The sequence below is a fragment of the Rhincodon typus genome, chromosome 3, assembly GCF_021869965.1.
Source record: "Rhincodon typus isolate 14 chromosome 3, sRhiTyp1.1, whole genome shotgun sequence".
In the NCBI taxonomy this organism is placed as follows: Eukaryota; Metazoa; Chordata; class Chondrichthyes; order Orectolobiformes; family Rhincodontidae; genus Rhincodon; species Rhincodon typus.
In genome coordinates, this window is record NC_063334.1 from 125064237 (window position 1) to 125089120 (window position 24884).

The 24884-nt window shown below is 42.4% G+C and overlaps 1 protein-coding gene across 1 annotated transcript in view; it reads right to left on the reverse strand.

Annotated features, from left to right (window-relative positions):
- Positions 1–24884, reverse strand: part of rictora (RPTOR independent companion of MTOR, complex 2 a) — a 211528-nt gene that overhangs the window by 25241 nt on the left and 161403 nt on the right. Inside the window, exons 27-33 of the mRNA XM_048594179.1 lie at positions 21901–22024; positions 20380–20486; positions 18730–18959; positions 15520–16564; positions 10808–10985; positions 10050–10182; positions 9900–9932 (exon numbers count right to left, since the gene is read on the reverse strand). Of these exons, the coding sequence (XP_048450136.1) occupies positions 9900–9932; positions 10050–10182; positions 10808–10985; positions 15520–16564; positions 18730–18959; positions 20380–20486; positions 21901–22024 (1850 nt within the window). The remainder of the gene's footprint in view (positions 1–9899; positions 9933–10049; positions 10183–10807; positions 10986–15519; positions 16565–18729; positions 18960–20379; positions 20487–21900; positions 22025–24884) is intronic.

Sequence of the window (24884 nt, forward strand, 5' to 3'; positions counted from 1 at the left end):
CATGTTATTAGAGTCCTCCACTGTGAAGACCGATACAAAATACCTGTTCAATGCCTCGGCCATTTCATCATATCCCATAACTAAATTCCCCTTCTCATCCTCTAAAGGGCCAACGTTTACTTTAGCCATTCTTTTTCATTTTATATATTTATAGAAACTTTTTTGCTATCTGTCTTTATATTCTGTGCTAGTTTTTTCTCATGTTCTATCTTACTTTTCTTTATAGCTCTTTTTGTGGCTTTCTGTTGACCTTTAAAGGTTTCCCAGTCTTCTAGTTTCATGCTGTTTTTGGCCACTTTGTATGCCTTCTCTTTCAAATTGATAGCGTCCCTTATTTCTTTAGACACCCATGGCAGATTACCCCTTTTCTTACAGTCCTTCCTTTTCATTGGAATATAATTTTGCTGAGCACTTTGAAAGATTGCTTTGAAAGTCCTCCACTGCTCGTCAACTGTCCCACCATAAAATCTTTGTTTCCAGTCTACTTTAGCCAAGTCCTCCCTCATTCTATTGTAGTTCCCCTTGTTCAAGCACAGGACCCTGGTATTGGATTTTATCTTCACACTCTCCATCTGTATTCTAAATTCAACCATACTGTGATCACTCCTTCCAAGAGTATAATGCAGTCAAAAACAAGGATAGCAACGGTAGGAAAAGCCAGCCTTGGCTAACTAAGGAAATAAAGGAAGGCATCCAATTAAAAGCTCAGGCTTACAAAATTGCCAAGAGTAGTGGGGAACAGGAAGATTGGGAAAACTTTAAAAAGCAACAAAGAACCACGAGGCAAGCAATAAAGAAAGGAAAGACAGATTATGAATGCAAACTTGCACAGAATATAAAAACAGATAGGAAAAGTTTTTATAAATACATAAAACGGAAAACATTTTTCTCCTTAGATCCTATATCATCTCTCACTATCACCCTAATCTCATCCTTAATTAAGAGCGTGACCCCACCTCTCTTGCCTGCCTGCCTATCCTTCAGAGTTACCTGAAACATTTGGATATTTAGTTCCCAGTCATCACCACCTGCAATGGCAGCAAAATCATACCCCTTTGTACTGATTTGCATAACAAGGCTAAAGTGGACATAGGTCCCTTGGAGGATAAGAAGGGGGAGTTAATATTGGGTAATGCTGAAATGGCCAAGACCTTGGATGACTATTTTGTGTCAGGCTTCACACTGGAAGACGTGTGTAACATGCCAAAGAATGACGTTAAGGATATGATGGGAGGTGAGGACCTCAATTCAATTGTTATCACTAAAGGGGAAGTGCTGAGCAAACTAGAGGGTCTAAAGGTAGATAGGTCCCCTGGTCCTAATGGAATGCATCCCAGGGAGCTGAAAGAAATAGCAGATGTTATAGTAGATGCATTAGTGGTAATTTATGAAAATTTGCTGGATTCTGGGCAGGTCCCAGCGGACTGCAAGACAGCAAATGTCACACTACTGTTTCAAAAAGGATGTAAGCAAAAGGCAGGTATCTACAGGCCAGTTAGATTAACGTCTCTAGTCAGCAAAATGCTTGAGGCTATCATTAAGTAAGAAATAGCGAGACAGCTGGATGGAAAGAGTTCTATCAGGCAGACGCAGCAGGGATTCAGGAAGGGAAGGTCATGTTTGACAAACTTACTGGAGTTCTTTGAGGATATAACAATCACGGTGGATAGAGGGGAACAGGTGGATGTTGTGTACTTGGATTTCCAGAAGGCATTCGATAAGGTGCCACACAAAAGACACATCCATAAGATAAGAATGCATGGAGTTGCGGGGAATGTATTAGCATGGATAGAGGGCTGGTTAAATCAGTACATGTCAGAGAGTTGGGATAAATGGGTGTTTCTGTGGTTGGAGATCAGTGGTGAGCGGAGTGCCGCAGGGGTCGGTATTGGGCCCGCAACAGTTCATGATATATATAAATTATTTGCAGGAGACAGAGTGTAATGAGTGGAAAGGCAATTGGTGCATAGGATGTGTAGAGTCTGCAGAGAGATTTAGATAGTCTAAGTGATTGGGCAAGGGTCTGGCAGATGGAGCACAATGTTGGTAAATGTGAGGTCATCCACATTGGAAGTAGAAATAGTAGAATCAGATTATTTTTTTAAATAGTGAAAGATTGCAGCATGCTGTTGTGCACAGACACTTCGGAATGCTTGTACATGAATTGCTAAAAGTTGGTTTACAGGTGCAACAGGTAATCAGGAAGGCAAACAGAACGTTGGCTTTCATTACCAGAGGGATTGTATTTAAGAGCAGGGAGGTTCTGTTGCAATTGTACAAGGTGCTGGTGAGACCACACCTGGAATATTGTGCACAGTTCTGGTCTCCGCACTCGAGGAAGGATATACTGGCTTTGGAGGCAGTGCAGAGGAGGTCCAGCAGGCTGATTCTGGAGATGAGGGGGTTAACTCTATGAGAACAGGTTGAGCCACCTGGGACTGTACTCGCTAGAATTTAGAAGAATGAGAGGGGATCTTATAGAAACATAAAATTATGAAAGGGAAGGATAAGATAGAGGCAGGCAAGTTGCTTCCACTGGTGGGAGACACTAGGATTAGGGGACATAGCCTCAAGATTAGGGGGAATAGATTTAGGAGAGAGATGAGGAGGAACTGCTTTTGCCAGAAAGTGGTGAATCTATGGAATTCTCTGCCGAAGGAAGCAGTAGAGGCAGCTTCATTAAATATATTTAAGACATAGTTGGATAGATTTTTGCATGGTAGGAGGATCAAGGGTTATGGGGATAATGCAGGTGGGAGGAGCCGAGACCACGGATAGATCAGCCATGACCTTATTGAATGGTGGAGCAAGCTCGACAGGCCGAAAGGCCTACTCCTGCTTCTATCTCTTATGAACTTATAGACTGTAAGAGTGAGTTTGAAGGGGATGCAGATAGCTCACAAAGCAACTCTTCTAAACTTGCCAATACTGAAATACTGGGGCAGTTCAGATATTGTCTCTTTGTATTTATGAGGGCGACAGTGGGAAAATCCAGATAGGTTACTAAAGAAATTCTAGGAAATTTGCAGAGAAATATCAGTACTGATAAAACAACACCCTTATCTGTGAAGCCTGGAAAAGCAAGCTCAGATGGAAACAGAGATTCAATACTTAATAGAAAATCATGCAATTGAACTTTAGCTAAAGTAGCTGGGTGAGAACAAAAGCACAACATTTATTCACTTTATCTATTTTCTATTATCTCCCAATTCTAGGCATCTGATCATCTAGATGACATTTCCCTGGCTGAAGGGTCCAGAACAAGCAGTCAGATTCTCAGTAAAAAACAAAAGGACTGCGGATGCTGTAAATCAAAACCAAAGTTGCTGGAAAAGCTCAGCAGGTCTGGTAGCATCTGTGAAGGAAAAAACAGAGTTAACGTTTCGGGTCCGGTGACCCTTCCTCAGAACTGAGTTCTGAATTCTTCCTCAGTTCTGAAGAAGGGTCACCGGATCCGAAACGTTAACTCTGTTTTTTCCTTCACAGATGCTACCAGACCTGCTGAGCTTTTCCAGCAACTTTGGTTTTGCTCATATGTTCAGGATACACAGTAGGCCATATTGGACTGAGGGATGGAGAAATTTCTTCACTCAGAGGCGGGTGAACCTATGAAATTGTCTACAACAGAAGACTGTGGAGATGTGCTCACTGGAAAATAGTTAAGATTAAAAAGGAAACTAATGCAATGGAGAGTAAGGGTATTAGCTCAGGTGAAGTAGAATCTTAGAAACATGAAGGGGCAGAAAAGATAGTAGTGGCTATATAAAGACCCCCAAACTGTAGCAGTAGTATTGAGGTAGGCATTAAAAAGGGATTTAGAAATGCAAGTTATAAAGCTTTATAAACAACTTCAATCTATATATAGACTGGGGAAAACAACAGTAGTAATAGCATAGAAGAGGACTTCTTCGATTGTATCCACAATAGTTTTATGAATCAATACATTGAGGAATCAACTAGAAAAAAGGCCATCCATGACTCCGTTATATAGCGAGGAAGGAATAATTGACAATTTATTTTGCATGGGCTGTTAGGTAAGGGTGATAGGATCACAATAGGAAAGGATCCTTCATTAAGTGGACAGTGGCATACTTGCTTCTGAGACAAAGGTCCTCAGTTTAATTGAAGGGAATTGTGATGGTATGAGGTGTAAGCTAGCTATGATAAACTGGGGATCGTTATTTGAAGGGATGGAAGTAGACAGGCAATGGCAAACATTTAAAGTGCGCTTTGGACAAACTGCAAAAGTTATTCATCCCAGTCTGGTATAAAAGTATAATGGGCAACAGAGTCAGATCACGGCGAACAAGGGAAATTAGAGGTAGTATTAAATCCAAGGAAAAGGATCCAAGTTGGCCAGAAAAAAAGCAACAGAACTGAGGACTGGGAACAGTTCAGACTCGAGCAGTGGTCATCATCCAAAATTCTGTAAGTTCTAGAAAAATTCCTGTGGATTTGGTAACTATTGTAACCCCAATATTTAAGGCGGCAGGCAGAGAGTAAACAGTGACTTATGGACCAGTTAAATTGACACTGGTAATGTTTAAAATGCTAGAGTCCATTATAAAAGATACAATAGCGAAGTACTTGGAAGATTGTGACAGGATTTCTCAGTCAGCATGGATTTACGAAGGGGAAGATGCGCTTGACAAATCTGCTGGACATTTTGAGGATGCAACCAGAAGTGTGGATAAGGGAGATCCAGTGGATGTGGTTTATTTAAATTTTCAGGAGGCTTTCAAAACGGTCCCACAGAAAGAGATTAGCATGTAAAATTAAAGTGCACCTGATTGGGATAGTGTACTGACCACAGATAAAGAACTGCTGGCAGACAAGAAACAAAAAGTAGGAATAAACAAGTCTTTTTCCAAATGATGACTAGTGGGTATGGAACGAATCAGTTTCTGGAACCCAGCTATTCACAATATAGATGAAAGATTTCAATGAGGAAACCAAGTGCCTTATCTCCAAGCTGGGTGGGAGGGTGAGCTGTGAGGAGGGTGCAGAAACGCTTCAGTATAATTTGGACAAGCTAGCTGTGTAGGCCAATACCTGGCCAATGTAGTATAATGTGGATAAGTGTGAGGTTATCCACTTTAGAAGCAAAAACAGAAAGGTAGACTATTATCTGAATGGTGATACATTGGGAAAGAGGAACGTGCACTGAGACCTGGGTGTCCTTATACACCAGTTGCTGACAGTAAACATGTAGGTACAGCAGGTGGTTAAAATGGTATGTTGGCCTTCACAGCATGAGGTTTTGACACAGGAACAGGGATATCTTGCTACAACTGTATAGGGCATTGGTAAGATCACACCTGGAATATTGCATGCAGTTTTGATCTTCTTATCTGAGGAAGGATGTTCAGGTTATGGAGGGAGTGCAATGAAGGTTTACCAGACCGATTCCTCGGATGGCAGGATAATGTACGGGAACTAACTGGATCAGTTAGGACTGTATTCACTGGAGCTCAGAAGAATGAGGATGAGGATTCCAGAAACTTATAAAGCGCTAACAGGATTAACCAGGGTAGACGTAGGAAGGATTTTCACTATAACTGGGGAGGCCACAACAAGGAGGTCACAGTCTAAAGACAAGAGGTAGGCCTTTTAGGACTGAGATGAGGATAATTTTTTTCACCCAGGGAGTGGTAAACCTGTGGAATTCTCTGTCACAAAGTGTTTGAGGCCAAAACGTTGAACGCCTTCAAGGAGAAGATACATTTCTTAAGGCTAAAGCAATCGAAGCACATAGGGAGAAAACAGGAACATGGTAATGAGATGGATGATCAGCCTTTGGAAGATTGAACAGTGATGTGGAGGTGTCAGTATTGGACTGGGGTGGACAAGGTCAGAAATCACACAACGCCAGGTTATAGTCCAACAGGTTTATTTGAAAACACAAGCTTTCGGAGCCTTATTCCTTTTTTAGGTGTTAGTGAGAGAGGTAGTATCAGACAGAATTTATAAGTAAAAGATCAAAGGGTCACATCACTGATGAGGATGTACTAAACAAACCAAGATGCTGCTGAATCTTTAATCAGAAGGTTTTAATTGATTAATATGTTTATGTAAATCCCAGAATTGCTTTGAAGTCACTGTCCTGCGAGAACTAATGGTTTTATCAGGGTAAAGAGGAGGTGACGTTTTAGGTCAGGCAATGCATGTTATGTGTGAGGATGTTTGTTTAGAATCTGTCTATGTTTTGGTTTGGAGTCAGATTGGTTTTATTACTAAAGTAGGAATTTATAAAATGCCACATTGACTGACTGTCTATAAATTGTATGCTTTTTGAACATAATAGAATGTATCTGCAAATACAAATTCACCCCATAGATTCACGTGTGTGTGTGTATCCCCAAGGGACAAGCCCTACGCATGCACAGGATCTGTTTGGATAAGGAGGAATGAGATGGACACCTGAAAGTGTTGAAGGATACCCTCATAGGAACAGGATACGATGCTCAACTCATCAATCGCCAGTTCCGACATGCCACAATGAAAAACTGTAACGACCTCCTCAGAAGAGACACGGGACACGTCTGATAGGGTACCCTTCGTCATCCAGTACTTTCCAGGAGCGGAGAAACTACTCCAGGTTCTTTGCAACCTTCAACACATTATTGATGCCGATGAGCACCTCACCGAGATCTTCCCCATGCCTCCACTTCTTGCCTTCTAACAACCGCCAAACGTTAAACAGACCACTGTTTGCAGCAAACTACCCAGCCTTCAGGACAACATCAATCACAGCACCATACAACCCAGTCAGGGTAACCTCTGTAACACACTGTAGGGATCTTATGATCATGTCAGATCTTCGACATGGACACTACCCTCACACGTGTGAACAACCACAACGTGCACGGCAGATACTCATGTGACTCAGCCAACGTTGTTGATCTTATATGCTGCAGGCAAGGATGCCCCAGGGCATGGTATATTGGCGAAACCATGCAGACGCTATGACAACAGATGAATGGACACAAAGCAAAGAATTGCCACACAGGGCTGTTCCCTTCCAGTGGGGGAACGCTGCAGCAGTCAAGGATGTTTGGTCTCAGATCTTTGGGTAAACGTCCTCCAAGACGCGAGCAGAGGCTGGTAGCCAAGTTTGTATGATCTTAACTGGAATCTGGGGTTCATGTCACACTACAGGTGACCCCCACCACTCTATACACTCTCTCTCTCTCTCTCTCTCTCTCTCACACACACACTTACACAGAACCTCTCACATACACCCTGTCTCTCAAGTGCGTGCACATACACTTTCTCTCCCCTCTGCCACCACCACCCCCACACATACACACTCACAAAGAACCTCTCTCATACACTGATTCTCAAGCGCACACACACACACACACACACACTTTCCCTGCCCCACACACACGTACAAACACTCACACACTCTCTCATACTCACCTGACAACATCCCACTCACACACGCACACATACCCCACACACACACTCACCTTCCCCCCCTCTCACACCCACACTCACACTTTCCCCACCCCCACACTCTCTCACTCCTTCTCAACCTCCCACAACTCCCAACACTCTCACTCACACTCATTCCACTCCCCCACCTCCCCCTGACACACACACATGAAAATACGGGGTGAACTTGTATTTGCAGATAAATTCTATTTTGTTCAAAAAGCACACAATTTATAGACAATGTGGCATTTTATAAATTTCTACTTTAGAAATAAAACCAGTCTGACTCCAAACCAAAACACAAACAGATTCTAAACAAGGCCTCACACATAACATGCATTGTCTGACCTAAAATGTCATCTCTACTTTACAGTGATAAAAACTTCAGTTCTCTCAGGACAGTGACTTCAAAGGAATTCAGGGATTTACATATAAGTATTAATCAATTAAAATATCTTTGGTTTGTTTAGTAAATCCTCATCAGTGGTGCGACCCTTTGATCTTTTACTTATAAATTCGGAGTCTGATACTACCTCTCTCACTAACACCTGAAGGAAGCGTAAGACTCCAAAAGCTTGTGTTTTCAAACAAACTTGTGGGACTATGCAGTATGTAGCTGGAGGAACACAGTAGGCCAGGCAGCATCAGAGGAGCAGAGAAGTTGACATTTCAAGTCCCAGTGCTGCTTAGCCTGCTATGTTCCTCAGCTCCACTGTGTTGTCTCTGACTCCAGCATCTGCAGTTCTTGCTACCTCTGTTGGACTATAACCTGGTTTCGTGTAATTTCTGAGATTGAACAATGGAGTAGGTTCAAAGGCCCTATTCCAGCTCCTATACTCTATGCTTCTATGTAAGACTAAAGATGTTAAAGGGTCTAGGGAGACAGAGCATTGTATTAAGATAGGACCAGCCACAATCACGCTGAATGGCAGATGAGGCTCATCTATTGATGCATTTACACTGAGGTCATTGATTAACTCTGTCACATTATACAAAATCAAGTCTAATAGAACCTGTTCTTTGATTGGTTCCAAAAGGTGCTGCTTCAAAAAGACTATCTTGAAAACATTTTATGAAGTCATTGTCCAGGCTACTACTGCCATTCTGATTTTTCAAGTTTACATGCAGACTAAATTTAGATTATTTTGAGTATTCTGAAATATCTCCTTAAACCTATCCCATTGCCTCTCTTTTGACCTATTCCCAAGCCAGCTATGCCAATTCATTTCACATAGCTCAGACTGCTAGACTCTTCATGGATTCTTTCTTGTTGGTAATGGTATTGTTTGGGAAATCCAGAAGAGGAAAACTGGATTTTAGTTTCAGTGATGTGACGTTCTTTAAAGCATGTGACTATGTGTCTTGATTAACTACCTGGTGAGTTAATTGCTAATGGCTTACAAAGTTAAGTTTTAGGATACAGAAACGGATAATTAGGGGTCATTTGTAGGTTGAGTTCAGAAGAGAAGTCATTTTAGCAGAAAGGCAGTTTTCAGTTTGGCGAAGCCTCCAGCCTGTGGGAATCACCAGAAATCTTTAGGTTTTCAGGATTAGAAAGAACTGGCCAGGCCATGAGAGCTAGGAGGAGTCAGTTGAGCATGACTTTGAAAAGTTAAGAAGTGGAGGTGCTGGTGTCGGACTGGAATGGACAAGGTCAGAAATCACATGATACCAGGTTATAGTCCAACAGATTTATTTGAAAACACAAGCTTTCAGAGTCTTATTCCTTTTCAGGTGTGGACTGAGGCTCCGAAAGCTGGTGTTTTCAAATAAACCTGTTGGGACTATAACCTGGTGTTGTTTGATTTCTGAGCTTGAAAAGTTAAGACAGGAGCGATACCTTATTGGGATTGAGTGACTTTAAAGAATATTTTTCACAATAGGATTGAATTTTTTTGTTTATAAAAAGATCTTTCCAAATTGTCATATATTTCACGTACAGCTTTTCTTTGTGTCATAAGCTTGCACTCCTTATTAAAAGAACAAGCTCATGTGAATAAGCCGAGTGACTGACAACAATATCAAAACTTCAAAAATAAGACTCATGCTCTATTAAGCCTGGTTTCACTCTTGTTCAGTATTACCATCAGTTAGGATTATAATGATGGTCACTGCCTGTCATTCAAATGATGCAAATGCCACTTGAGGAATTGCAAATGTCACTCTGAGGAGGTGCAAACAGTGTGATCATTGTGCAATCTTCAGGGAATTTCCCACTTCAGACCTTCTGATTGAAGGAAAGTTAGTGATGAAACAGCTGAAGAATGTTGGGCCTAGGCCACTAGCTTGTGCAATTCCTACAGAGATGTTCTGGAGCTGAGATAACTGGTTTCCATGATTCTAACCAGTTTCTGCAATCAGGTTTCCCTGATTACCTCTGACTAAATTACTTGGAAGGGCTCCTTTTGCTGCACTCAGTCAAACAATGCCTTGATCTCAAAGGCTGGGAGGCAAAGCATCACCATGGGTACTATCGAAGTCCTTAATCCTCCCACCTGCCAACAAAAAGCAAGCTTGTAGTCATTCTGTGCAGGATAAACTGTCAGCATGCTACTGTGGATAGCATGAGTGTGGAATTCAATCCCGTACTCAGATGGTAGCCATGGCTCTGCAGTTTCCACTGGAAAGATGATTGGGATGGCCTAGGTATCTGCCCTCACCTTCATTATCAGACTCCTGGTCTTGGAGGGAATGATCCTCTTTAGGCAGGATATACTTCTGCTGAAAGTATGGAATCTCTTTCACCTGGAGAGAAGTACAAGATGAAACTGTTAGCATTACAGCTTCATTTTAAAATTGCAGATTAAGATACCAATTGCTTAAGAACAAACAGAAGAAGCAGCCTGGTAGTACAGAACTTGTATATTTATGGAAGGAAACAGGTGCTTTTGGAATATTTCCTAGTAACATTGTATATGATTTGCAATGTCAGTGGGCTGTATCCGCCAGTGATTTGTTAATGGAATCAAACAGCGCCTTCCTTTGGATGTTTGCAATTGGCAAAATATGGACCGTATACAACCAGCCTACATTTATAAAATCTTAAACTGCCAAAACTGAAATTAGACGAAGAAGTATCCCATGTCAGTTGCTTATCCGCTTGTGGGATTCAAAGCAAACTTCATTCCAGATGACAATAAGACAGCCTCAAGTTGTATTAAATGAATGGCTTGAGTAACAAGAAACCAAATTCGTCCAACAAACTATGCCAGGTACATTACCTCAGACACAGGACCCTCCTTTGAGTCCCCGAGATAGCTCCCCTATTCACAAACAATGACATAACTATATGGATCAGGTATACAGCCCCTAGCCTGAGATATTACGGGTAGCAATCTGACACAGGATTCATTCCCTCTGCTGGGCCTACCTGGAACAGCTCATTAATGTCGCTGGGCAACGCCAGGCCTATGTAGTCGTCTGTGCTGCCACAAGTGGCATTGGAGACCATGGAACGTACAGAGGAAGAACGCTGAAGTGTTGTATGATTTATTGGGCTTAATAAATCCTCTTTGTCCAGCGAGGCGAAGCTCAAGGCTTTGATGAATCTGAAGGAGAATGCGAGAGATGAACAGAAATAAGAGCAGTTTCTGCTGACCTGCATACACCAATGGTTCTCCTCTTCTCCATGGTGGTGGTGCTATTTCTGTGTTGTAAATATTGCACAGTCCTCCATTAAAAACAAAATGTCTTTCTGTACTAACATTAGTCGAGCAAATAAACATACTATTTTTTACAGCAAAACATTACCCGTGTTGTGCAACAATGCTTCTGGCAACATTCAGGTCTAACATCTCAACTTAAATCCCTTAGATGACTAATTTAACACACTCCAGCTGATCACCAACCTTCTACCCTCTGCAAACTTGAGGTCATCCAAACCTCTGCTGCCCATATCTTAACTCTCTTCAAGTCTCCTTCTCCTATCAGCCCTAGGGCTCATTGACCTACATTGTGCCAGTCAAGCAATGACTTGATTTTAAAATTCTCTTCCTTGTTTCATGGCCTTGATCTTCTCCCCGCATCTCCGTAATCTGCTCCAGCCCTACAGTGCTGAGATCTCTGTGCTCCTCAAATTCTGGTCTCTTGAGCACCCTGATTTTAAATGCCTGTGGTGGCCAAACCTTTAGTTGTTTCAGTTGCAAGGTCTAGAATTCTGTGCCTAAAACTCTCTGACTACCTCATTGTCAACCTTCAAGATATTCCTTAAAACTGACATCTTTGATCAGTTATTGGTCATCTGACCACAATGATTTATATATATTTTAATATAATTTATTTTGGATTTTGAACCAGTGTTTTCTGTGTGTTTAATTAACCTGCAAGTATTTCTGTAGCCTTGGTGAATTCTTTTCAAACACACTGGGAGAGTCAACAAGCGAGCAAAATAAACAGTGTAGTGCATTACATTTTCAGTTAGAAATTCTTTTTTTCGCTGATACACCCACAGCTTAGAAAAAAAGCTTTTAAGTTTCAGTTTGGGACAGTTTTGCAGAAGTTTTGGCTGAGCAAATGAAGCTGAGAAACAGAGATAGTTTAGCACTGTTAAGGAAGAGTCTAAGTTTAGTCTAAGAAGCTTAGTTTAGAAGATGCAGATTGTAAGTATTTGGTTAAAACCCCGAAACGGCTATTTAATATTGAGAAAATCGAAGCTCTGTTGTATTAAGGCTCCAGAAAGAGGCTGATTCTTAAGATGGGACATTGAAGCTACAGTTAAATTAAATCTTATACATGTGAATTAGAAGGGAATTCTCTTGATTCATGTAAGGAATGTTATTGGCATCAATTATATTGTTTTACCGTGCTTTAAAACTTTTAAACTTGTGTTATATGTAAATAGTATGGTTTATTTTATTCTGTCTACATTTCTTTTGGAATAGTCAGAAGTTGTGGTACACAGTAGCACCAATAACACAGGCAGGAAAAGTGATGAGGTCCTGCAAGGGGAGTTCAGGGAGCTAGCCAATAAGATGGAAAGCAGGACTTCCAGGGTTGTAATCTCTCAATTACTCCTCATGTCGCATGGTAGTGCAGCAAGGAATAGAAAGATAGTACAGTTTAAGTCATGGCTAAACAGCTGGTATAGGAGGGAACGGTTTTAGATTTTTGGATCATTGGGATCTCTTCCAAGGCAGGTGGGGCCTATATAAGAGGAATCGCTTGCATTTTTACTGGAGGGGCACCAGCATCCTGACAGGGAGGTTTGCTCGTCCAACATGTGTGGATTTAAACTAATAGGCTGGGTCGGAACCAAAGTAACAAATCAGCAAATGAGCAAAAAGTAGAGGTTAATAGGATAAACAGGCAGGCCCAGTCGAACAACCATGGTGAGGGACAGAATCATAACAGATCAAAATGTGAGTTGAAAGTGGAGAAAATGATAGAGGTGAGGCTCAGTGTTATCTGGAATTAATAAATAAAGATGGAGTATGGAGGAAAGCATAGTGCACAAGAAAATATTAAAAGAGAAAGCCAACAAGTGGAATTTAAAAATCTTTCATCTAAATGTACTCAGTATTCGGAATAAAGTTGATGAACTGACAGCGCAAATTGAGACAAAGGGATACAGCCTGGTGGGGATTACTGTAACGCGGTTACAGCAAGATCAGGAATGGGAATTAAATATCCAAGGGTACTCACTGTTCAGAAAGCATAGACAAGAAGGAGCAGGAGGTGGCATTGCTTTAATTGTTTAAGGACGGCATCAAGACTGTATTGAGAAATGATATTGACAATAGGGATCAAAATGTTGAATCAGTCTGGGTGGAAATAAAAAGCAAAGGAAGAAACCCCTTGGTAGGAGTAATTTATAGGCCCCCCCAAATAGTAATATAACTACGGAGAAGGTATTAAGTAAACCGATGGGATTAAAGGCAGATAAGTCCCTGGGGCCTGATGGCCTGCACCCTAGGGTATTAAAAGAGGTGGCAGCAGAGACAGTGGATGCATTAGTTATGAATTTCCAAAGATCCCCAGATTCTCAAAAAGTACCAGTGGATCGGAAACATGCTGATGTAACACCCTTATTCAAAAAAGAGACAGGCAAAAAGTGGGAAACTACAGACCAGTTCATTTGACCTCTGTAGTGGGGAGGTTGCTGGAGTCAATCATAAAGGAGGAGATAACTGAACACTTGGAAAAACAAAGCTCAATTAACCAGAGCCTGCATGGTTTCATAAGGGGAAGTTGTGCTTGACAAACTTGCTGGAGTTCTTTCAGGTTGTAACCAGCAAGATAGATAATGGGGAATCTAGTGAAAGTGGTATCTCTAGACTTCCAGAAGGCATCTGACAAGGTGCCATATGAAAGACTGTTCTAGAAAGTTAGATCCCAGGGGGTTTAAGGGTCGAGTACTGGCAAGAATAGAGGATTGGCTGACTGATAGAAAGCAGAGTCAAATAGTTCCTTCTCTGGATGGCAAACTGTAACTGGTGGGGTGCCACAGGGTTTAGTTCTCTGACCTTAACTATTTACAATCTAAATAAATGATCTGCAAGCAGGAACAGAATGTAACACAGCAAAATTCACAGATGATACTAAAATAGGAGGGAAACAGGAGATAAAGAGTTTACAGATGGGCATTGCACTGCTGCCTCACAGCACCAGGGAGCCAGGTTTGATTCTACCCTTGGGTGACTGTCTGTGTGAAATTTACACATTCTCCCTGTGTCTGTGTGGATTTCCTCCCACAGAGGTGGATAGGCCATGCTAAATTGCCCATATAGTGTCCAAGGATGCACAAGTTAGGTGGGATTAGTCATGAGAAATGCAGAGTTACACAGATGGGGCGGGGGTCTGGGTGGGATTCGGTGGTGTAGACTCAGTGGGGCGAATGGCCTGCTTCAACACTGTAGGGATTCTATGATATTGATAGGATAGGAAAATGGGCCAGAATTGGGCAGATGGAATTTAATGCAGATAAATATGAGGTTGTCCATTTTGGCCAAAAAAATAAAGGGGCAAATTGTTATTTAAATGGGAAGCAGATTCAAAGTGCATCAGTGCAGTGGGATCTGGGTGTCCTTATGCATGAACTGTAGAAAGTGGGTAAGCAGGTGTAGCATTTAATATGAAAGGCAAATGGAATCCAGGCATTTATTGCAAAAGGACTGGATTATAAAGAACTGTTGTTAACAATTATATAAGGCATTGGTAAGACCACCTCTGGAATAGTGCGTCCGGTTTTGGTATCCTTATTTGGGGAAGGATGTGGTGGCACTGGAGGCAGTTCATTGGAGGTTCACGAGGTTGATTCCAGGGATGAAAGCACAAGGAGCTGTTCAATAGCTTAGATTTGTACTCGCCGCAGTTCAGAAGCTTGAGGAGGGATCTGATTGAGGTATATAAAATGCTACCGGGGACTATTAAGGTGGATGTGGGACAATCTCAAACAAGAGGGGATAGATACAGAGTGAGAGGCGATAGGTTCAAAACTGAGGTGGGGAGAAACCATTTCTCTTAGATGGTTGTGAATCCGTGGAACTCACTATCAGAGTGCAGTGGAGACAGAATCAATCAGCAGAAAGAAACAGATATGTTTCTGATGAAAAGCTGGATAAAAAGGCTATGGGTAACAGGCAGGAAAGTGGAGTGCAGACCACAAATGGATCAGCCATGATCATGTTAAATAGTGGAACCAACTTGAAGGGTTGAATTGCCCACTCCCACTCCTAATTCCTGTGTAAACTTCTTTTTCATTGTTAAAGCTGAATCTGCAGAATGTCTGTGTTTGTGAAAGAACCACACCGTTAAAACCATAAAAATAATCTATCAAGATATATTTTAGTCTGTGATCTTACCCGCCCAGTATGTCAGCCGGGATCATAACATGACCAAATGTCTCCCTGTGAGTTTTGGTATTATGCAAATTGTTTCAAGATGTCTATGAAGTGCTTTGGGACGTTTAATTATATTAAAGGTACTATACAAGTTGCTGCTGTTACAACCTTTTCAGATGTCCCAGAATTTTCAATTAGGGCTAGGTGTGTCACAGAAAAATAATGTTATTACGTACCCCTCAGAGATCCTCTTTTCTGAACATATGGTACATGCAATATTTAACTAAAGAATAGATATATTTACCTTCTTGGCGTCAACCGTGAATCCAGGCTGCCAGTCTTCATGGTAATTGTGTCTGTAAACAGCACATCTTTTGCTGGAGATGCCAGAGCTTCAGAGTGCGACAGTGATGAATGCATCCTCTGCTGCTGTAGTCGTTTCAATGTGGCATACCCAAATGCATCACGTGGGCTTGTATAACTAAAGTTGTAGTCGGTCAGGCTTTTTATGGTAGTGACTGAAGGTGCTTTCAGCGACTGCGCCCTTCGGGGGAGTGTGTGAGACGACCCCAGAGGGACGAGTGACACAGAGTTTGACTTGGACAGAGGTAGGTGATTGGACTGGGGTGTGAGGGAGACATTGGTTTTCACTGTCCGTGCACTGACGATTGTATTCAGGCTGCCACAGTCTGTGTCAGCATTGGCAGGGTCCAGGCGGACTGTTTCACCAGATGGACTTGAACTGACAGAACTCATAGAGCTAATGCCACTTGTTGTTGTATCAGTGTTAAAGCTCTGGCTGCGGCTTTTGAACTGTGTGCCAGTCGTGCTGTCACCCATAGACCGATCCTTTATGATCTGTTCTTGGTGATTATCCCGCAACATAGTCTTTGGACGCTTTAGTTCAGACTCAGAGATGCTCTGTGAGCTTCCTCTATTGCTATGATCCCTACTCCCAACAAAGGAGGTCTCCAAACTCAATGTATGGCTCTTGTGCAATCGGTTACCATTGAAGATGCTGGTAAACACCTCAGTGTGCAAATACTCAGTGCTGTTGGCTGGTTCAGTGACAGCACGAATGCGCCGCTGAACCTGCTTCGTATCTGCTGCTGTCTTGCTAGATTTGGAATCGCTGCTACTGCGCAGTTTCTTGCTAGGTAGTGAAGTCAGATTATTGAAGAAGCGCCGAGGGACAAATCTAGAAGAGCTGAGGATGCTCAAGGGGCTTCGTTCCTTCTCTTTAGCTGATTTGGGCTTCTCCAAAAACTGATCACCCTCCTCAGTGATATCTAGGAAAAAAGTGCTGGTTGTGCTGCTGCCATAGCGATCATCTTCCATAATAAACATGCCTGTAACACAAAGAAGCCCACAGCATATCCATGAAGTTATATACATGATGTAAAGAGTTCTATGGAATCTCGCCCAATTGAGATATTAAAGCTGAAACAGAACAATTTGCAGTTGCTTGGAACTGATTGTTGCAGCCACCTCAAGACCGAGGCTTTTAACATTTTGGAGCTTGGCTTCAATCTACCTTTGTCAGACCTTACTGCGGAAAGCATCGCCTCTCTCAGTTGTACAGGGCCTCGGTGAGACCACATCTGGAATACTGTGTGCAGTTTTGGTCTCCTTTTCTGAGGAAGGATGTTGTTGCTCTCGAGGGAGTCCAACAAAGGTTTACCAGGCTGATTCCAGGGATGGTGGGTCTGACGTATGAGGAGAGATTGACTAGAGTAGGACTGTTTTCGCTAGAGTTCAGATGATTGAGGGGTGATCTCATAGAGACTTATAAAATTCTAACAGAACCGGACAGGGTAGATGCAGAGATGATGTTCCCGATGGTGGATGTGTCCAGAACCAGGGATCACAGCATCAGAATTCGGGGTAGACCATTTAGGACAGAGATTAGGAGATATTTCTTCACCCAGAGAGTGGTGAGACTTTGGAATTCATTACCACAGGAAGTAGTTGATGTCAAAACATTGTACGTATTCAAAAGGTAACTAGATTAGTTCTTAGAGTTGATAATAGGTCGGCACTACATCGTGGGCTGAAGGGCCCTGTATTGTGCTGGCCTGTTCTATGTTCTATATAGCATTTGGGGTGAATAGGATCAAAGGTTATGGGGGGAAAGCAGGATTAAGCTACTGAATTGGACGATCAGCCATTATCATGAAGAATGGTGGAGCAGGCTCGAAGGGCTGAATGGCCTCCTCCTGCCCCTATCTTCTATGTTTCTATGTTACCATTTGCAATGGCATTGAATTGATAAATTACAAGTGTCACACCCATGGTGCAAAATAGATTATCTTATTAACGGAGAACAGAAGGTTGGCTGGTGACAGAAAAGAGGCTCTTATGCTAAAGCATTTTAGGAGCCAACCTGAGGGAGCACTGTAACCTATTGTATGGGGCCAGTGTAGAGGGAGCACTACTCTGTTTCTAACCCTGAGCTATACCTGCCTTGGGAATGTTTGATGCAGTAGAATAAAGTGAGCTATACATTCTAACTCCATGCAGTCCCTGTCCTGGGAATGTTTGATGCTGACTACAGATCTCAGGAATGGATGGACAGTCCATTTCCTATTGCCCACATCTCTTACCATGATGCAGACAAAGCAAATCAGAAAAAGTTACATAATTTAGAAACAGCAAAATTACAGTATTAAAACATTACAGAATAGAATCAGGTCGTGTATGTCCGTCAGCCATTTGACCTCACTGTTCCAAGGCAGGCAGCATCGACAGAATGGTCTTACTGTATTCAAAGAGAAATTCCAGGAGCTTCTTTTATGTTAAGATGTGGTAAAATAATTGGGCTAGTAATCCTGGGGCCAGGCTAATACTGTGAGGACACAGAGTCAAATCTCGCAATGCAGCTGGGTAATTTAAAATCAATTAACAAACCTGGAACTGAAACTAGTCTCGGAGATAACGACCATGAAACTATTGCTAATAGTTGTAAAAACCCATCTAGTACACTAATGTCCTCTAAGGAAGAAAATGTGTCATCCTTGTCTGTCTGACCTACATATGACTCTGGACACTCAGTAATATGTACCACTCTTAATTGTTTTCTCTGACATGAATGAGCAAGCCACTCACTTCAAGGGCCATTTCAGGATGGACAACAAATGCCAGCATACCCACACTGCATGGAAGAATTAAAATGCTGCTTCTCCTTTGCATCTTCTGATCTGTTTGGCACAGGAGCCAGCTCTATTTCTAATGATTAGTATGAACTTGCCAAATTATGTCTCTATTTTATAATGTGATTGGTCATGTGGATTTTAAGTTCAAGTTCAATTGCTTAGTTGCTTATAATTGCTTGAATGTAGGATTGCCAAGCATCTATCCCTCAGCAGAGATCAACACTCTCAGAAGAGGGGAACACAAATGTTGTACGATTGGGAAATAAGTAACCAGTCAGCAAACACTGCACATTTCACTCAAAGATAAGATAACCTCATTATGCTGATAGCGCTTAGGCAAGTCCACTTTATGCAATACTTACTCTGAGGCACTGACTCACTCTCGCTATTATGCCTGGAACTAGTAGATTCAGAATTGAGACTCAGTGTACTGGGGACTGAGGACAGCTCACTGTATAGTTGCTCCATGTCATCAGGGGCCACAGGCCAGGGCTGCAAGCGACTGTGCCTGACTGAATCCCAACCATGGTTTTTCAGGATATCACATCCCTGCTTTGTTTTTGCCAAGAGACCCAGTGCGTACAGACAGGTCCTGTGGGAACAGAAAAAGGAATACAGGTCAGTGGAAACAAAGGGCCATGCTTAAATCCATTTTTGAAGGCACAAACCTGGACGTCAAATGGCCATTTTATTGGGTTTTTTTTTACTGGAGAATAAAATTCAGAATGGTTATCAGACCTGCTACCGGAGAAAAGAATTCAGAAGGACATCCACTGATCATCCATTTCTATCCATTACTTCACTGATTGTTAAAGTATGTTGCTAGGATAATCAGCAATGACATGGCTTTCATAAAACCATGCTGACCTCAGCTTACATTTTTCAAGCATTTATACCTACTGCAGTAATTACACCAACAACACAAAGTCAATGATCTATCACTGTCTTTTATTTTGAGCAAATCAATCCTGTGGCTGTGCTCCATCAAAGTTATGCAATACCCAGTGGTTGGGATCAGTATAAACATGCTGCACATTGCTATACAGCAACTGCAATGGTGGCACCAATAACAAATATCAAGTATCAAAGCATTAAAGCATAAACAGAACTGATAAAAGCAGTAGCTTTTTCTAACAGAAACATTTGCTGCTCTGTTTGAATGGTGCTACTGCCAAGATTTTGGTGTAGACATACCTCCAGTGCTGTTAGGGAGGGAGTTCCAGGATCCTGAACTAGTTACAGTGAAAGAACAGCGAGATAGTGTGGCACTACGTAAACTTGTAGTTGGTGGTGCTACATGCATCTTGTCTTGGTGTTGCAGGTTTGGAAGGTGCTATCAAAGAAGCCTTTGTGAGTAACTCAGATCCTCTTGTGGATGGTGGTGGGAGTAAATGTTGAAGGTGGTGGATGGGGTGCCAACCAAGTGAGCTGCTTTGTCCTGATGGTATCAAACTTCTTGAGTGTTGTTGGAGCTGCACCCATCTAGGAAAATGGGGAGTATTCCATCATACTCCTGACTTCTGCCTTGATGATGATGAATAGGGTCTAAAGAGTCAGGAGATGAACTACCTGCAAGCATTCCTAGATTCTGACCTGCTCTTGTAACCGCAGCATTTATTCAGTCCTGGAACTTGTGTGGTGTGAACTTGCCACTATCAGACCAAACCTGAATGTTATCCAGGTCTTGTTGTAGGTGTACACAGACAAAAGAGGGATCCTGATACCTGGAAGTGAGCTAAAACCTGTAAGCCCTTTGAAGTATTCAGATGGTTTATTGAAAAGACAACAAATACCTGGGACTCATCATCAGGGCAAGTTATTAACCTTAAAGATTGGCAAAATGTCAGAAAGCAATAGGTACAGTTTGTATATTCAATGAATACAGAAAACCTCAATAATCTACAGTGAGTTCAGATGAGAGAAAGGTCTGTTGCTGAGGTACTGAGGCACTAAGAGAGGCTATCACACTATCATGCTCATTTAGATCCACATCCGCGAGATTCACTACATACCCTCTAACGGAGAGAATTTCACAAGCATGGGCCAGGGCTACAATATCCGGGATCACGTTCTCCTCCTGAAGCAAGTTCAATCCCCAGTTTGACGAGCCAATGTTACCCTGAAACACACATCACATTTGGGTTGGAAACCTCATACTAACCATTGTCTAGCATCATTTATGCAGAAAGAATCAAAAAATGAGCAAGAACCAGAAAAGAAACATGCAACTGAAAGCACTGTTAAACAGACGGGTTTGGAGCAGGTTTTGAAGCTAGCAGTAATATAGAGCTCTGTTACGCTTCCATGCTGCTGTTTGACAGCCAGGTCAGGGGGTGCTACTGCAGCTTTTTTTGCTTGCCCCTAGCTGGTCTGTTTTTAAAAAAAGGTGAGATTTTACCGTCATTGCCTGTGCCAAAACTTATTGCTCATCCCCTATTGCACAGACAGCAGTTAAGAGTTACCCACACTGCTGTGGGTCTGGATTCACATCTAGGCCAGGCCAGATCACATCAGATCAGGATGGCAGACTTCTCTCCCTAAAGGACATCAATGAACCAGATGAATGTTTACGACAACTGGCAGTGATTAGATGGTTGCCAGGAGGATGGCTTTTTATTTCAGATTTTTACTGAATTTGAATTTCCCCATCTGCCATAGTGTCACAACAGCAGAGAACCCCTGCCCCTAGAGTATTGGTATGGTGTTCTAGATTACTAGTTCAGTGACATTACCACTACGCCACCAACACTTCCTGCTTTTTTTCCCATGATAGGGGCATTCCAGACCAACTGAGCTGCATGGCAGCTTTTTACAAGCTAGGTTGGAGCCTGGTAGGCTGTAAATCTTCTTTGGAGGTCATTGCACCAATCATAGAGTCATAGAGATGTACAGCATGGAAACGGATCCTTTGGTCCAACTCGTCCATGCCGACCAGATATCCTAGATAAATCTAGTCCCATTTGCTAGCATTTGGTCCATATCCCACTAAACTCGTCCTATTTATATACCATCCAGATGCCTTTTAAATGTTGTAATCAACCAGGCTCTACCACTTCCTCTGGCAGCTCATTCCACACACGTGCCACCCTCTGCGTGAAAAAGCTACCCCTTAGGTCCCTTTAAAATTTTTCCGCTCTCACCTTAAACCTATGTCCTGCAGCTTTTGACCTCTCTCTCCCCCCTCCCTCCCCCCAACCATTCCAGGGAAAAGACCTTGCCTATTTAACCTATCCATGCCCCTCATAATTTTATAAACCTCTATAAAGGTCAAGATCCCCTCTCATGGTCATAACACTTTCTCTGGCTCTTGAGCCCATTCCTCACTCCCTTCACTGGGCTTTGCCTGGCACCAATACACCAGATTTTTCTTCAGTCAGGCCTCAATTATCTCTTCACCAGGGAAGACTGGCTGCAGTCCCAGTAATGGACACACAGATCGTTGCTGGAAGCACAGCTGGGCTGACAGTTCTTTAAGGTAGGATCTCCTACCAGTTGGGGCAACAACACTCACCCTGAGACAATTAGTGCCCTACCAAGCGTAAAATGGCTGAGTCGCAACTGGCTTTTCTGTGCACGAATTCCAAACGGACTTCAATCTGGGATGAGAGTGGAGAATGAAGTGCATCATTCAGTCCATAGAAATATGGTTCCACAGAACTGAACTGGAATGAATGCTAGATTGACAAGAAATTAAGATTTATGAAATAGGAGTAGCCACTTGGTTTGCTCTGCCCATCAATAAATTTATGGCTAATCTAATTGTGGCCTCAATTCCACTTGCACACTTCCCCTCGTCATAACTCTCAATTCCATCACAAATTAAAAATCTGGCTAACTTGGCCTTCCATGAATAGATTCAAATGAGGCACTCTCCACTGCTTACTAGGCTAGAAAATTCCAAAGATTTATCATCCTTATCGAATAATTTCCTCCTTCCATATTGCAGAAAGAATGAGGGTCGGTAAAAATCAGGAATTAGAGCAGCTGAGTACGCAGGGGCTGGAATTTACAGTTAAATGTCATCATCATGGCAAGATGCTGCAAAAGGATTTGACAAGCGAAGATGTCATTGTCAATACAGTGGATAGGAACTTAGCTGAGTTGGAGGGACATAGCAATATAGAAGCAGCAGTAGGCCATTCAACCCTTTGAGACAGATCCACCATTCAATATAATGATGGCTGATCATCCAACATAGTACAATGTTCCGGTTTTCTCCCTATATTCTTTGATAACTTTAGTGTTGAGAACTCTATCCACATCACTTGAAAGTGTGGCCTCAACATTTTCCTGTGGCAGAGAATTCCAGAGAGTCACCAATCTCCACATGGAAAAATTTCTCATCTGTCCTAAAAGGCCTACCCTTTTTACCCTTAGACTGTGACTACTAGTTCTGGTCATCAAGAACATCCTTCCTGCATCTACCTTGTCTAATTCTGTTAGAATTAGGTATGTTTCTATGAGATCCCCTCTCTTTGTTATAAACTCTAATGAATATAGTCCTAACCAATCCTCTGTTTGTCAGTCCCACCATCCCGGGATTCAGTCATAGCTGGGTTCCAAGAAGTACCCACTCGTCATTGCCCACCACTCAGGAAAAGAGTTTATTCCTGCTCTTGGTTTCCTGTCTGCCAGTCAGTTCTCAATCCATTCAGCACACAAACCTCCAAAGCCATGCACTTTGATTTTCCATGCTAATCTCTTATGTGGGACCTTATCAAAAGCCTTCCGAAAGTCCAAGTAAACCATATCCACTGTCTCTCCTTTATCCACTCTACTAGTTACATCCTCAAAAAATTCCAGCAGATGTGGCAGACACAATATGCCCTTCATAAATCCATGCTGATTCTGATGATGTCACTCTCTTCCAAGTGCTCTGCTATTACATCTTTTATAATGGACTAGAGCATTTTTCCCCCACTACGAAGGAGGATGATGTGCTGGATGCAGAGGTTGGTGGGGTGGTATGAGAGGACCGAGGGCCTCTGACCTTATTTTTGTTGGAGGAAGGGGGATTGAGGGCAGAAGTGCGGGAAATGTAAGAGATGCGGTTGATAGCATTATGAATCACCAGGAGGGGAGTTATGATCCTTGAAGGAGGAGGATATCTGGGATATCTGGGATGTCTGGGAGTGGAATGCTCCATCTGGGGAGTAGGTGCGGCGGAAGCGGAGAAATTGGGAATATGGGATCACATTCTTGCAGGAGGGTCGGTGAGAGGAGATGTAGTCAAAGTAGCTATGGGAGTTGTGGGTTTGAAACAGATGTTGATGCTGATGCTGAGACAGTTACCAGAGATGGAGACAGAGGGGTCCAGGTGAATTTGAGGTTGGGGTGAAAGGTGTTAGTAAAGTTGATGAATTGTTCAAGCTCTTCATGGGAGCACGAGGCAGTGCTGAGTCATCAATGTAGCAGAGGAAGAGGTGAGGGATGGTCCCAGTGTAACAGCAGAAGCAGGACTGTTCCACATACCCTACGTAAAGGCAGGCATAGCTCAGACGCATACAGGTGTCCATTGCCACCCCTTTAGTTTGTAGGAAGTGGGAGGGGTTAAAAGAGAAGTTGTTGAGGGTAAGGACAAGTTCCATTAAGCGGATGAGAGTGTCGGTGGAGGGGCTCTGGTTGGCCTGTGGGAGAGGAAGCAAAAGTGGGCTTTGAGGCCCTCCTCATGGGAGATACTGGTGTAGAGAAACTGGATGTCCATGGTGAAGATGAGGTGTTGGGGGCTGAGGAATTGAAAGTCTTGGAGGAGATGGAGGACATGGGTAGTGTACCAAACGTAGGTGGGTGTTGAAGATCTTGAAAAGGAAAGAGACCTTTAATTTGGGAAACTGAGAATTATTGAATTAATCTGCCAAGAAAATTAACAAGTCAATGATCCTGTGATTGAGCGAAGTGTAGAGATTTTGCATGCAACAGACATAATTTTTCATTCTACATTAGCCTGGCTTCTTGGTGCATGTGCCTGAAGACTTTCATAATCGGTTGACCACGTGTAGGAATTTACCGAGTTATCTTCTAGCCTGCTAGCTATTTTCTCCAATAAAAACTGATTGCATTTTTAAGTTTGATGGTTATTGTAATTGAAGAAAATTATCTGGATTAAATGAAATTGTCCACGCAGAAAATTTTGCTGTCCAGTGCATACTTTTAAGGCGAGAGGAGCAACTTTTCCACAGAGGGTGGTTATGTGGAATGAACTGCCGGAGGAAGTGGTAGATGCAGGTAGAATTAAAATATTTAAAAGACATTTGGACAGGTACTTGAATAGAAAGATTTAGAGGGATATGAGCCAAATGAGGAAAAGTGGGAATAGTTTAGTTTGGGAAACTTGGTCAGCATGGACAAGTTGGACTGAAGGGGCTGTTTCTGTGCTGTATGACTCTACATACCTACAGAAGCTTGTATTATCAGTTTGAATAGTCCCTGCAAAATTACTCTCTTTCTATATAAAAACCAAAACAAAGTTGCTGGAAAAGCTCAGCAGGTCTGGCAGCATCTGTGGAGGAGAAAGCAG